This window comes from Lonchura striata, chromosome 9 (genome assembly GCF_050655825.1).
Source record: "Lonchura striata isolate lonStrDom1 chromosome 9, ASM5065582v1, whole genome shotgun sequence".
Lineage (NCBI taxonomy): Eukaryota > Metazoa > Chordata > Aves > Passeriformes > Estrildidae > Lonchura > Lonchura striata.
Genome location: NC_140711.1, coordinates 19,059,124 through 19,075,241, shown reverse-complemented (window position 1 = coordinate 19,075,241; position 16,118 = coordinate 19,059,124). Strand labels below are relative to the sequence as shown.

At 36.8% G+C, this 16,118-nt stretch overlaps 1 protein-coding gene across 19 annotated transcripts in view; it reads left to right on the top strand.

Moving 5' to 3' along the window:
- The window catches only part of DLG1 (discs large MAGUK scaffold protein 1), a 142,018-nt gene that overhangs the window by 64,925 nt on the left and 60,975 nt on the right, over positions 1–16,118 (top strand). The window contains exon 1 of one of the 19 annotated variants that reach the window (XM_085587734.1): positions 34–4,563. The exons of 17 other annotated variants lie outside the window; for them this stretch is intronic. In XM_085587734.1, the coding sequence (XP_085443860.1) occupies positions 4,339–4,563 (225 nt within the window). In that variant the 5' untranslated portion in view covers positions 34–4,338. Of the gene's footprint in view, positions 1–33; positions 4,564–16,118 lie in introns of those variants that run through there. One more of the 19 variants, XM_085587736.1, reaches the window with a different exon arrangement.

The window sequence follows — 16,118 nt, the reverse complement described above, 5'->3', positions numbered from 1 at the left end:
CACATGTTAAAGTGATTGTGTCTGCATGTTTTCTGGTTACTTGCTAGTCAGAAAGAGCAATTATTTATATATGCATGATTTCGTATAATCTCTTATTTATGGATGGCGTTTTCTGTCTGCTTTCATTTTCATATCTTAAAGAGCTCGGTATGATTTCTAGCATTAAAGCATGAAAATGGAAACACTAAATGAGGTCAGACTTTTATTTATTTTGCAAGTGATGAGCCTCCAGCAATTTTAAATATGAGATATCCTAATGAAACAGTGAAATATTGAAATGTAGTTTGCATTCTGCTGCCTAGCTCTGGAGGGCAATAACATAGTTAAGAAATATCAGTTCCATAGCTCTAGTAAGATGTCAAATCAAATAGACTGCGTATTTAATGGTTAAGGAATTTTACATAAAGAATTAAATAATTTAAAACCTTAACTCTAGCTGACACAACAAATTCAATTCTGTAACAGCTTTCTAGGTTTTTTGGTTACTAATAATACACAGATGAAGGAATGTCTCCCTTACATACAGGGTGTACATTCAGTAGTGCAGTCTGTAAGAAAAACATGACATTTTTCAGCTTCACTGTCCATCTGCTCTATGTGAGGTTTGTGTTAATCATCATTCAAAGTCAGGTAAAAGGAAGCAAGTTAAATTTTAATTGTGTGGCTTTTGAATGACTTCTTAAGGTTGACACTGAGAGAAATTTTAATTTATTGGTATTAGAAAATTAGTATCTCTTTGGAAAATATGACTAAGACCTATGGAATAATACTGAAATGTCAAAATTATTTAAACATGGGAGATTAGGTTTGTTTTGCTACTGTCAAGTGAAATTCATCATTAGTCAAGATCTCTTGACTGATTTAACTGAAATACTACAAAAACTTATATAAGAAGGAAAAATTTGTTACCCTCAGACACTGTAATTTTATTAGGATAATTTCTATCTGTTAGTAGTACAAGGGTGGTAAATTGGCACTTCCTCTGAAATCTGTTTATTATTACCTGTTTTGCTTATAGATTTGGAGTAAACAATGAATAGGAGAGCCTAGAGGGGAATTTTGACTTTTTTGTTGCTTCTTGTATATGATGTGGAAGTTGGATCCTATAGTTTCTCTAATGGGTCATTATACAACTCCAAGTGATGCATTAGGTAGACCTAATAGCTTTTAAATACATTTTTTAAAAGTAAAAATATATAGTATTAACCTTTTGAATAAATATTATAGTTGCTCTCACTTGTTTAAAACTTGAAGAAATAATATTGGAATGCGTGAATTGGACTGACTAGGCAGGCCTAGAAATCTGCTTATAAATAAAGTATGGAATGCCCTCTGCTTTGAGTGAGGGTTGGACCAGGTAAAGTTCCCGAGATCCCTTCAATCCAAAGTCATGATTCTGTGGATATAACAGTGTTTGTTCTATTTTTCTGCTATGGAAAAGATTGCTTACCTCTGGGAAAGCCTGCCAGATCTTTTCATAGCTGTGACAGTTCTTAATTAAAAATAACGGCTTATACATGTTCATGGCCAGAAGGAGGGGAAAAAACATAAAATATTTTTTAGTGGTTGGTAAAAAAACCTTAATGAGCATATTTAGAAGTCATGCACTGAAAACGTAAGAGCTTGTTGAAGCCACTTCCTCTGGAAGGGTGCTGTACTATGCTCACACCTTATCCAGCCATTGCAGGTGTTCTTGCCTCAGGACAGAAAAAGGCTTTTGGAGGTTGTTCATTGTGGTGCAATTTTGTTTTTCAGTTCTCTTCAGTTTGTGTTCTGTGTTGTAGCATTCTGAACATTTTTGTTACCTTATATTCGTTCATTTGAGATACACCCCCCTGATTTGAATGTAATAACATTAGCAGAGTCCAAATAAGAATTAGATGTGAACTACTTCTCTGGCCTGGCCTGTAGAAATTCTACCTGTGATTGTGAGCTTTATCGAGTCATTGTTGTGACATTGTGATTTTTAACAGATACAAAATCATTTGGTGGTTTTTCCAGTAGCTGTCTCCTGTGTCCCCTGTGAATCTGCTACAAAGCCCTCAGTTTTAGCTGTCCCTTCATTTGCTTGGCTTTCTTGGATGGCATAAATTGGTCACACTTGCTTCGTTCCCTCCATCTCCAGTGAAAGGGAAATGACTCCTGGAGATGGGACGTGCCTGTCCTGCTCTGGGACCTGCTTGGGTCACCCTTGCCCCAGCAAGATGGTGAAAGGACTTTGGATTTTGAAGTAGGGTCTTGTATCCTAAAGAAACAAGCTGAAGTTAATGATGGATATGGTAGCACTGCTTTTTGCTGTAGTTATCCCTTGGTTTATGCCCAAAAGAATGCACTCATGCCCAAGTGCATGGTGCCCAGCTACCACACCAGACTTCTTTATGAGTCCTGGAAGCAGATTTAACATTCTCAGGGATTTGATGCCTTTATTGTTTCTTCTTTATCATTCTCTGTGATGTGATGTGATGTGATGTTAGTTACTCAAGTAGAAGAATTAATGAATTTGATTAGGAGCTGAGATATCGATTTTTGTCATCAGATTTTGAAATTTCTTTAATAAAGGCCAAATCTATGGTATAAAATGGAAGGTAACAGTAAAACCAAGCATATAACAAATTTATACTGTCGCAAGGGTGAATAACTGTGCCATGAGCTTGGTAAATATACCATTATGCAAATGACAAATACTGGTAATTTGAAGTGCTGTCCTAAGAAGAGATATGCATCAGTGTGTCAAGGATGATACCTGTATCAAGATCACTGCTTTTCTCTGAAGTCTTTCCAGAGCTCAGAGAAGCCCCTGTTCTTGCCAGTCAGTCCAGCTGTCATGTTTTAGAAAGCATTTTAACAGTTGGTATTTGGCCCGTGGTGTGCTACAAATGCACAAACTGCTTTGTCTGAATTCCACATGTCATTAAACTGGTTCTAACAGCAATTGCTGAGACTTTTCTTAGCATATAACTGAGCATGCACTTGCAGCATGTGATACTGAATTATTGTTTAGCTCTTTGAATATCCTGTGCTCATTTTTACTTCTATTTTCTAGGACATATTTTAGGAAAGATGAAAAGGATCAGGACAGAAAAATCATCCTAAATCCACGTAGCCATTTCAAAAACTTAATTTTAAATTTCAGAGCTTATCAACTGCTTTTGTGAGTTGTTTGAGCTCTGTCATTTCTTGACTTAGGGTATCTTCCTTTTAAGTTCTTGATAAAAGTTTTACTGCATCATCAGTCCTAGACTATTGCTCTCAGAGTCATTGGAGTACTGTGGACATAGTTCTGGCATGTACAAAATGCTACATCTAATCACACAACAACATAGAGGTGTTGTAAGGCGTGTTAAGAAGATAATGATTAAAAAAAAAAGATCTCTACCCTAATCCTTCTTTTACTGTACTTCTTGAAAAATTGATTTCTTAGGGAAATATTTATTATCCTTCCTATATATTGAAGTTTTGAAGTATTTATATATTGTTGCTGCTAATATTGTGATGAATGCAGGAGAAAGCAGCTTTAAATAGTACATGCTTGGAATGATTTTCTCTATGGCAACACACCTTCTGAAACTGAAACATGAGTTTTACTGTACTAAGTTTCCTTCCTAATTCTTGATTTTAAGCTATGTAAAATCACACAATTGTAAAAGTATGAGTTTATTTTGCAAATTAGTTCTGACACTGGTTGCATTTTCCGTAAAGTGGCATTGTAGCAGTGATGAAAGCAGTATGAATTTATTCTGTAAGAGGAATGCATTAATATGTATTCTAATCAATAGGCCAAAAAGCAGGAAGTTCTTGGTAGTTTAACCAAAGCATCAAAGGACTTTCTCTGGAAGCTTTGGATCATTTTGTAAACATTTTCTGTGTACAGTAGAGGTGAAAACTTCTCAAGACTGTGAAATTTGCTTGACATTTTAGAGATAGGCAGTTTTATAATTATAATAGTATCGATAAATGTTCGGAATATCTGGCACAACTCATGTAAAGCCGTGTAGACTTTGTCAGCCTCCTGCTGGTTCCCGGCTGTGGGCAATGGTCTGAAGTCGGGCCTGTGCAGTGTTGGGGCTCTGCTGTTCCCTAAGCCCTGCTGTGACTGCGGGGCTGGCATGTGCAGGTTGTTGCCTCAGCTAATCGCAGCAGTGCTGATAGGAACTGAGGGAGTGGTGATAAGAACTGAACCGGCGCTCCAGCTACCTGCAGGCACTGCTTCCTGCCAGAGGGGTTTATGTTCCACCTTCTCTTTCCTGTTCTCTCCCGGCTCTGTCTCGCTCAGAGTTGGTAACATAATTTCTTCATATTTCTGTTGCATTGTATCTCAAGAAAATTACTTTTTCCAGAATGAGTCAGAAATCTGGTAAACAAAGAAAGAGACACAGAATTTTGTGTTTTTGGAGTTCTGCTGCTGCTACTACTGGGGCTTTTTGCCTGCACTGTGCTCAGGAATCTGAATCTTCAGGCAAGGCAGACACTGGATCCCCTCTTAATCCATTGTCTTCAGCTAATTCAGGTGGACTAACAAGGTCTTGCTGTATGAAGCCCAGTGCATGGAAGCCTGTGAAAAAGGTAGGACTCTTTAGGGCTGTTATATAACTTTCCTAATTTATTTTATATTGTGATAGTTACCCTCACAGTTGAGGCTTGTATTGATCAACAAAGGATTTTGAAAGTCAAATACAGGCCAGTCTGTCTTTTCACCAGCTGTCAGCTTACTGAACAGCTCTAGCATGGCTCCTGGAGTATAGCATTTCTCTTTTGCTGCCAAAGCTGCTGCACATGTTTCAGTTAATACAATTATTTACTAAATTACTGTCTTGACAGAACCACTGAATCTAAAGTGAAAATTGTCTTCTTCCTGTTCTTCTATTTTGGTCCACAATATCAACAGCACTCTCAATTATGATTAAGAATGGACAGGATATTTCCTTTACTTTGAAGACTGTAGCTCAACAGATGCTCCTTAGATGCTTTTAGAAAACATGACTCTTTTAGAATGAATGATCTGTGCATCCATGTTTGGGAGCTGACATAGTATCCTGTTGTGAAGTTTAAGACTTCTAGCTTAGACCTAGCTCGGAGTCCTGGTAAACGCTGTGTCCACAGCATTTCTGAGATTTATAGTAACTCAAGGAAAGAAATTGTTTTGTTAAACAAGAGAAATTGAAATGTTTATGTGCACGCCTGCTATGCAGTATCTTTTGAGAAGGATTTGGTTCTTTTTCCTAGAACCTCTGCTGGGGCCACTGCTTTTATCTGTATTTCAAATCAAAAAAGGAACTTAAATTTCTCCTACTGTGAATCATTTCCAGTACAGTTAAATTTTGAATTACTTTGATAGATCCACAAAAGATAACAATGCAAGGAAAACATCAACCTCCTCATGTTATATTTCTCATGTGCAATTTAAATGAAGTGCCTCATTCTTGTTTATTGGTATAACCACATAATTCACATTTTGCTTATCATGTAAAGGCTGTGTAGCAGAGGGGTCCCAGTGGATGCATTCCTCCCATGAGGAAGGATGCTTTCTTTAAAGCTGTTTCTAAAATGTCTTTCCAAATCTAATTCAAGTGAAGATTGCATAATTCTGTAGATGATTTCAAGAAAGCTCTACAGGTTTCTCCAGTTAGAATTTAGGAGAAATCCTTCTGACCGGTTGGCACTGTTTCTCCATTTTATTCCTTACAGAATGGATAGGAGCTCTCCTGTTTCACAGCAAAGGCTGATAACCTTGTGCCATCTGTCATGGAAGCTCAGAAAATGTTATACAGAGTCCAAATTTAGTACTGAGACTTGACAACTTGTTAATACCACACCACCTAGCGAATCATCCCTGAATCCTTTTGAGGATCTGCTTTTTCTGGTCTTTCCCAAAATAGCATTAGCAATAGTTAATTCTATACAGGTCAAAATAAATTACATCAATGTTCTCCCTAAAAATAGTTTGTCATTAAAAAAAAAAAAAAAAAAAAATCACCTAATCTTTGATATATTCAGCTGCAATATCTTTTAAACTATACCTTTGTTTACTTGGGATCATCCGTTGACCTCTTGAGTGTTCACCTCTTGCTACTATATGAGTTTTTCCAGGAACTGCTTGGACTCCAAGACAAACTGATAGTGCTTCCTGACTCTCCTGAGCCACAGAAGTTTTCTTGTGCCCCATTAAGATTTGCCAACATTACCTACTGGAAACTGCTGCTACAGTAGGTGCTCAAGTTGTTAAAGTTCTAATCCCCACTTGACCAGCTTGGCCATCTGACCACATGATGGTTCATTCCCTGAGACACTGTCAAAGATGCCCAAACTGGTGCAGTTCTGATACTTGCCTTTTGAAAGACCTAAGGCTCCCTTCCATGTACTAGGCTTTTGTGGTTGCACACACAAGGTTCAAGGTTCAATATCAAAAGAGCAGACTTGGAAAGACTGAAAGAATCCTCTGAAAGTAGAGCAAGGATTCCCTTCTGTCTATTTTGTACAATTTAAGAAAAAAAACCCTTTGCCACCAACCAAAGCACTTCTGGACTTGTTTTCCAGTTTGGTGTTCCTCAGGGTGTCTCTGTGCTGTTTATTGCTATTCCATGTGACTTGTTGTCAGTATTGAATTTCATCTCATTGCCTATAACCCACTTGTCTAATACATCAGCCTTGCTCTGCAGCTTGTTTCTGTTGTGCATTTGCTGCCCTTCTCTTTTTGTTGGTGTTTAACTGCACATTAGGATGGAGTTGAGCTGACGTGTTCTCCAGACAGATAACAGACATTTATGACTCATTTTGTCTCTTGTAAGCTGATCTTGGCATTTATGAATTTTCAGTCTATTGCTCTGTTAAAGTGTTTCCTTTGTATATTCTTGTCCCTTGCAAGAGTCTTTTTGGAAATTATTTTTAAGCAATTATTTCCTTAAAATCAGATCACCTTATGCATAGTTTTCATAGAAAAAAAAAAAAAAGTCAGGAAAAATAGTTAAATAGTTAAGGTATACCAGAACACTGCTAAAATAGAATTGCTTTTTTTTTTCATGTCCTTGTAATCAGCTTAGGTTTTGGGTTGTTTTATAAGTTGCCAACATTTTTTAAGCTGTATGGAAGTTAGTATTATGGTTGTTATTGGAGACTAGTATCTATGCAGCTGTGTCAGTCTTCTAATAGGACTTCAGACATTTTATGGGATGCAGGTATAATATAGGATTTTTCATTGATGATGGAATCTTAATTTTTTCCCCACTACTTCATGTGGTACTTCCTGGAAATTGCTGTAGCGTGGGAGTGTTTTGGATGAGACTGCTGGCTTCTGGTCTTTTATTCTCTTTATAAGTGCTGCCTCACAATGTATGTATTTGCTTATTTAAAATTATTTCTCTAAGACTGATGCCTGCAGAAGTCAGTTGAGGAGCCTGTGCTCCATTGCTCCCAGGTAGTAATGTTTGCCTTTCATAACAAAGTAGGGAGGGGAGTAAAGATTGCATGTGCTTCTGGGATACAGTTCTACTTCAAAGCTAATTTATTTTACTAAGTAAATTGTACTTGTTTTTCTTAGGTAACTAACTGTATCAGAATACCCAGTGTTATGTAGCAGGTGAGAAGGGATCTTTCCCATTGGAGAGAGAAGGAACTCTAGATTCGCTCTGTAGGGTGTAGGATAATCAGTCTGAAATCATGATAAGTGATTGGAGTGTTCAGAAAAGGGTTTTATAACTGTAGATGATATTCAGGAGCACCTGTTTTATCATGAAAACTCAAGAACCTCTGCTTAGTTCATCTGAAGGAAAGTCAGGAGATTATATGGTCGCAGAGTATAAATATGTAGGGCTTGATTTCAGAAACTAGAAAGCTTGGTTATTTAGTAGAAAAAGGCATCTGTATTCCAAATCAGATAGAAAACTTAATTTTAAATATTGGTACTAATATAAGCATTTTGGAAGCTTAGTGGGACATGATGTAGTTGCCAAATCAGGGTAATAAATTAGTATTTCCTATGTAAAAAGTATAATGACAAAGTTTCTACTTGAGAATGTTAAAATACATCACCATCTCTGATCTATCATCTAATATAATGGCTTTAAACTGCTCTTTGAAAGCTGTAATCTGCTGGAAAGCAATTTATATATTTTTTTAAATCCCTCTGTTTTATTGCACTTCCTTGCTACTGCTTTTAATTTCCCTTTTAACTCTGTAATTTAAAAAGATGAATGCAGGGAAAATTCTGTGTACAGAGAGTTCTGTGTACAGAAAAGCTTTTTAGACTTTGAGCACATTGTGCCTCCTTACAGAGCAGCACTTGTAGAGTAGATGCTAAATCAAGTGCTATGCAAAGTGACCATGTAATACTGCTGATGAAGATGGTGATAGTACAGACCTAAAACTATATTCCCAGATAGATGTGGAATGCCAAAGTAGATGCCTATCTCCAAAAAGAAAACTAGCTGGGGCGGTCCCAGCTTTGAGATCAGAGTATTTCCTATTACTCATTTCACTGTATGAAAAATAATAAGATTCAGGTGCCAGTAGAACTTAGATTAATGTGTTAAGAGGCACACATGATCAATAGGAGATGACATTTATTCAGGATTCCTTATGAAACTGGCATTTAATATGGCTGTTATGTTATATGTTATGTTGTGTGGACCCTTTTGTTTAAACTGTTTTAGTTCCTAGAACAAAAATTTTGAAGAGGCATCTATGATGCTTTTTTAAAAAGGAGCAAAGCTGTACTTTCTCAGACTGCACCTAAGCAGTCTGACTTCCTTATTTTATGAACTTTGGGATATTCTCTATCATGACAAAGTTATTAACATATATTTTTATGGTAAGTCAGTTTGTTTTTATAATGAGAAAATAAGGACTTCCAGATCATCCAGACATCTTTGAAAACAGAGACCATGTAGATCAAAATATATGTGGGAACATGTGGTCATCAGAATGTTTTTATAATTACAGAACTCTTTGAAAAACATGCTTCTTGCATCAAAGTCTGTTAAAATTAATGGTGCCATGAGATAAAAGGGATATGGTATTAAAAGCAGAGTTAAATGGATTTGCACAGAGCAGGTGACACAAAAATGTTACAGAGAGTGGCTCAGGAAGCCCTTGACTGTCAGGTTTTGAGATGGTTTTCTGGGAAAATTACTGGGCATATGTCTAATTCCTACTTGCCCATCTGTCAGTTTTTACTGCTAGTAAGACTCTTGACCAGTTGAGCCTTTGCTGTCATCCAGTATAGCAACTTTTACTGGTTGTGTGGAGCTATCAGAATAATTTATCTCTCTCTGTAGTTCACTGTGCTATTTGATGTTTTTGAATAAATTACACTAAGGAATAAAAAGAATGAGAATAAATGTCTAGAGGATGTTTGGAAGCCTCGCAAGAGTGCAAGCTAAATGCAGGGAATAGGATCTCAGTTTCTGGCCTTTGTGTCACTCAGCAATCATAATCACCTGACCAGAAATCTCCAAGTCTCATAAGGAAATGCAATCTGATAGATTCATCCCCTGAGTGATGCGTCAGTCGTGAGATGATCAGAGTGGCAGGAATTAATCTTGAAATGTATCTGGAAAGTAATAATGGTTAAATTAATAATCTCAGAGAGTGTGATTAATGATACAAGTAACAGGTGAATTCACAGCTGCTGCCCTAAGGCAATTCTGAATTAGAAATAGTATTTTTTTTTTTTTATTTTTTTTTTTTTTTTTTTTGCTATACCATCTCCTAAGTACAGTAGATACAATGCTGCCCATCTTGGAACCACAGATGGTTCATCTTGTGTTCTGGTGCACTTGGAAAATGGCAGCAGTGCTGGCAGGTTGAGTTTTGTTTTGTCTGGTGTTAATTTTTATACCATACATTACTGTTGTCACTTAAATTAAAGTAATGCAGGACTTGAAAAACTTAATTGACAATTGCTAGTTTGGCTTTGAGCTTCAGAAACCAGCAGAAAAAGTTACATTTTGTTTTCTGGTTCTTGAAATTTAAAGCAAGTAGCTATATATTTATAGCATGACCACTTAATTTGTTTTTGCCTATCAGTTAGTTCACTTTTTTCTTTCATAGTTTTCAGTGTTAATTTTTCTTCTGTTTCAGCCTATTTCTTCACCTGCTCATTTTTACCTTTGTTGCAGTGTTCAATTTTTATCAACTTTTGTCCTTCAACTTCAGCAGCCATAATCAGATGAAGCAGAATGTACTGTAAAATACAATTTTCTACTTGCTTTTTTGCTCATTGGAAAAGAAAAACTGAAGAAGAAAACTATTGGCATGTCTGTGAAGTTGGTGCCCTGGTTTCAGCAGCAGCCAGAGCAGAGGGTTGGAGAAGAGTATAAACCCAGGCCAAAGAGCTGTGGTATTTCCTCTGAAGGCTCTCAGAGATTGCTGCCTATTCCAGTACAGGGATTCCAAGAGCTGGAGACAACTTGTGTGCTTAATAATGCTGAATGCATGAGTTTTCATGAACTTGGACAGCCTTCTTTTTGTGGCAAGGATTCAATAGTCAAAGAACAGCTTCTGCTTGTTTGTAGCCTAATGAAGGGAGAGGATAGTTAGGGTTATAGGACCTGTTCTTCTGCATTTTGTTCAAAATTTTTTTAAATGCAAGATAGTGTTGGAAAGAGAATTCAGTGTATTTTTTAAGGAAATAGCCTGCCCTTGTATTGAAGAGTCAGATTTGTCTTTTCTGTTCTGTTGTTGCTTCCGTGTTATTTTAGTTCCTTACTCCATAAAGGCAGACAGGGACTAGGCCAGGTTAGAGCATCTTGGCAAGGAGCAGCTTGGGCAGTGGCCTTCGAGTGGAAACTTTGGAGCATCACTTATCAAAATCAGCCTGAACCTCAGAGCTGCGCTCATGGAGTTCTCAATGAGAGCATGAGAACCAATGTTCTAACGCCAGTTAGACCCAATGGCCTCACCAATGTTATAACAGTGTGGCTAAAGGTTGGTATCTTCTTGTTCTGAGGATATAGGAAAGTAAGTGCTTTTTCAGTAATTGTGGTGGGAGGTAAATAAATGCAGGCCATAACCGCACTTCCTTTTTTCCTTTAAACTATTGAAAGTTTTAATTGATGTCTCTTAACTTCTCAATGTTTAAGAACTTGAAACATTAATAGAAATGTGCTGTGTTGTTGGTGTAAGAGATTATAAAAAAGCAAATTGCAGAGTTTTCCTGCAATAGTTGGGACTATTGAGGGTCTGATTAATACTGTTTTGCTTTTTCTGAATCATAAATTCAGAAGTCAAACCCCTTGTCTTAGTCCTTTCTACAGACTCTTTTTGTAATGGAGAATTTGAAATTTCAACCATATTATAGATCAGGTACTTTAATTACCTTAACTAAATGGAAATAGGCAGAAATTATCATGTAAGTTAGTATCCTGTCACAATTAGTCCAAGACTTAATGGGAAGTGAAGTCATAACTCGAGAAACACTTGCATTGTTTCCTATATTTTATGAGAGTTTGAGAAACTTAATCTGCTACTTTTCATATTTATTGTTACCCACTTTTTTCAGGTCAATATAGTTAATATTCTTTTTATTCAGACTAAATAAGTCAAGGAAGTGCCAAGCAAAATGGATGCTTTCGTCAGTTTGATATGAACACAAAATGCTGGGTTTGCCATCCCAGCTTGCAGGGTCTCCATGGTGTAAGAATGAATGGAATCAGCTGAGGAATGGAGCTGGCAGTTGTGGGTAGCAATAAGAAGCCATCAGATCTCTAATGTGAAAGTAGCAGTGCAGGTTTGTGAAGAATTCAGCATGTGTCAAGATAAAATGCTGCTGCCACTGATATGTGCAAAGCCTTTTGTAAATGGAGTGGCTTTACTATAAAGCCAGTTTAAGTGTAAATCAAGTAATTAGTTTTCCTTTATTTCTTGACTTTTATGTCCTGAAAGCTAATGGATTTCATTTACTGGGTTGTTATAGGTGACTTTCCTGGTATGGTTTTTTGTTTGCTGTTCACGTGAGATAAATGATGTTCTGCTCATGCTCAGTGTTCTAGGGCAAATTTATCTATTTTATAAAAATATTTTTAGGTAATAGATTGTTCATAGATTAATACAGTTTTCAATAAAATAGTAAATACTTCGCTTAAAAGGGGAAACTAGCTCTGATTCACTGACTTACTTCAGATCACATCACCACTCCAGTCCTTCAAGTACTTCTAGGGCAGTGGGGTGCTATAAGTAAGTGGACCTGAATGTTTCTTATCCTAATTGTACTTTAGATAAGATGATATTCATGTGCAAAGTTTTCATATGTTATGAATAACGGTTCTTGAAGATTTCCTTAATTTAAAAAAAATCTAATTAATCAAGTTATTTTAACTTTTGGGGAAGAGGAGTGAGATAGTTTTGACAAGTAATTGATGTGTTTCTAGTATTGAGTGTATCACTTTTCAGTATCAGGGCTAGATAGGTATAGGACTTCTTTGATATTTAAATTAACTATAAATAACATAATGGGCATTCTGCCTAGGTTTACTTATTTCCTGAATAATTGAAAAATGATTGCAAATTATGTATTCTGAGAAACATGTAAACAGTACCCAGCCTTTAACATTGTATTTTGATTTAATAATGTTCCTAGGAGGGAACAGTTTATCGCATCTCAGTTTCTTAGCACAGCATATCCTTTCTACTGTGAATATCAAAAACTAAAATATTGACACCTGAGTGCTGCTATTATTTTTCTATAATAAAGTCTTAGAATACATTTTTTCTTTGTCTTGGCTCTTTCTGATGCTAAAACCCTGCTTGGGCTTCTTTGTGGATGCATTAGCATTATAATGAAAGCTATTATTCTTAAGGCTGATGTTATTTAAAAGGAAAAGACCTTTCTAGGCCTTGCTTTAAGTTGCAAATTAAATGCATTAAATTCATTCTCAATTGCACTTATGAATTTAATGAGGAGCCTTGCTCTTCTGCTTTGAGCTTAGGGTGTTGAGTTGCTTGGTGAATACAGATGACTGACCTGCTGCAAAGGGCTCAGTACTGGACTTTTGCTTAGTATTTGGAAAACAAAAGGCACAAGTTAGTTTTATTAAAACTTATATTAACTTGGTGTACATTTTTAATGTTATGGATCTGGAATATGACTAAAATTAAACTCAGTCCCTGAGAGATGTGACAGGACAAATTAATTTGAGCAAAGTCTTTCTGAATACCTCACATAAAAAGGCAAGGTTTCAAGAGTCCAGTTTGTGACCTTAACCAAGAGAGAACAGGTTGGTTGCTGAAACTTTTGTTGTATTGAGACTGTTTGTATTTTCATGAGATCCTTAGCACCTGAAAATTTTACTTGTTGAACAACCATAAGATACTGTGTGGTAGCATTGGTGATAGTTCATGGGTCAAATTTCTGCCTTGTGGTGGTTCATTTGTCTCATAGTTCTGTAGCAAAACTCTAGTTTTGCTACAGTCTATCTCAGCAAGTAGAGTCTGTCACTGCTGCTTTACTTTGGCTTGGGTGGTAACTATGGTGCACATTGTTCCTCGCTAGGCTGTTTTTGTAGATAAATATTGCAGTGAAGAATTGAAAGAGTAAATACACACTGTGTTTGTCTTCAAATCAGATCAGGTCATCCTCACCATCTGTGATTTTACTGATATTTTGCTGTCTTTGTTTTCCCCCTTCAAAGCTATTTATTTATATTTTAAGTTCAGAGTTTTAAGTTCATTTGAGTTCACTGTAAAATGCTGTGGGGTTTGAGGAGGAAACTAGGTTAGAGAATCAATTTGTTGCCTGAGTTAAAAAAAACCCAACAACACAAAATCAAGCAACCAGATAACCCCTACAGTTTAGAATATCTAGCATGCTAATGGTGCATCTTTAAAATAGGCTGTTCACATAGATAAGATTTTCAAGAGCCGTGGTTCACTCTGAAAAAGGTAAGTGCTAAAACATCACAGGCATTCAGACTAGTCCTTTTAATCCACAAGGCCTGGGTCTTTTCCTTTCAGGGATTCAAAAGCCTTTCATATCTTCATTACAGTACTTACCTGAACTGATGTTACAGCTCCAAGGTGACCTTGTCTGTCCTCAAAATCTCATTGTTAAACCATTGTGTACTAACTTACCCCTCCTGACAGGCTTCAGACCCAGCTTCTTTGTTGCTGTGCTTTCTGTCCAAACTCTCTTTGGAGAGACCTGGCTATCATCCAGGTGGAGGTCTAGGGGTTTTATTCCTTTATCCTTGGGACACCATGATAATCAGTCTTTGCTCTACCATGGCAAGGTACAACAAGTGCCCCTGAAAAGGGCAGGAGTCAGTAACACAAATCAGAAACCCAAAGTTATCTTTGCATCAGTGCAGAATGTTAGCAAGCCTTAATCCTAACCAGTCATGGGTTGGTGCCATCCTCATTAAGCTTATAATTTCCCTGGTCAGGTAAGAGTGAATTGTTCTTCTGTTAATGGTATTGCATTGTTCGGCAGTTCTGCTTCCCATTCTGTGTATTCAGCATATTTTGCTCTCTAGACTGGTTTAGCATCAATGACAGGACTTCTGCCTGGCCTGAATTAGGGCTTCTGCAGGTCTCAAAATTCAGATATATTCTTCAGTACTTGACTTGAAACATAATTGCTTATGTTCAGATAGTGCTCCATGGTTTTAGGTCTTGTGAGACTTGTTCATTTTGATTTGATTTCTTTGGAGCTCCAAAGTTGGGGGTGTAGGAAAGCACTTGTGTTATGTTTCATTTTCAAATGCTCTTGAAGCTACATTTTGTTTAAAGTAGTGCAGGAATACACTCAGGAAAAACATCCATGTCTTTAAATTTATAGCTTAACAGCACAAGTCACTGACATTGTGGTACTAAGGACCTGCTAGGCCACAGGCTGGCACTGACTCAGGGAGCAATAGGACAGAGATGGTGCATGTATTTAGTGCTAGCTGAGTGTTCAGAGTTAGATCCTCTGGGCAGCACACTTGGATAGCATGGATTGGGAATGAGCATGAGTGGCAGTTGTGCTTTATTCTTGTCACTGTCAGACTCCATGAAACAGTCTATAAATCCCTGAAGGTATTTTGAGATGAGTATTGACTTTTGTGATTTTGAGGAAGATGGATGCAAAGTTCTGAAAATAGCACACTTCACTAGTGACATGTCCTGTGGCATTCTAGGATATAGTTCAGAGAAAAGATACAAAATTACACTTCCAGACCTTAACCTATATATCTCTAGAAAGATTCTATGCCTTTTAAATTCAGCTTTGTCAGTGAGTATTGGATCAAAATTGTTTCTTACCACTTTTAAACTTTTGTGCGCTTTGGAAGATATTTTATTTCCTACTTTCAAGAAGAGATGATGAATATGGACTTGTTTTCATCAGTCAAGTCATATTAACAGAAGTTACTGATTTTATAATATCTGCTCGAAGGCAGTGGGAAGAGTGAAGTACAAAATTATTTTTGGATTATTCTTCCGGCTATTAGAATTGCTTTTTGAAGTCATGAAAGTTGGTCATCAAAGATTTAAAAAAGACCTTTGCAGAAGACATGGCTGGTGAAATATTAGTACTATTTTCCCTTTCTATGAGTATTGTTGTTACTCAGCTGTTGAGTGGGCAGTAGAGAATGTGGGAAGAAAATGATTCTTGAAGAAAAACTACTTATAGACGATTGCTGGTACTTTAACAGATTGCTGCAAAGTGTGCACTGTATATTTGATGCAGTAATTTAAAGAATAAAATATTGATGATTCAGCTTTGTGTTAGCAACAAATTGTTCAGAGTTGGTATTTAATATGAAAGCACAACCTGATCCTGAACTCCCTCTGGTTATGAAAAATCACTTAACGCTTGATATTGGAGTAGAGCAACTTATGCTAGTAGTTAAAGCAGTCTGTGGAGAACACTTGCTTTCTACAGTCAGAAGATCTGCCAAACCTGTGCAGCTTCAGTTACGCAACTCTGTTTTCTGGCTTTGGGTTGTGCATGTGTCCCCACTGCTTTGCAATGATGTCTAAATTTTAGCTTTTATATTTTTCAGATTTTGTACTGCATTAGTATGTAACTCTGAACTTTGTATAAAGCGTTACCAAATTCTTCTCACAGTTTAGTTAGACAAAACAATCTCTTTCCAGCCTGAGAACCAAGGACACCTTGCAGCTTCAGGCCCAAAAACAGGGAATTG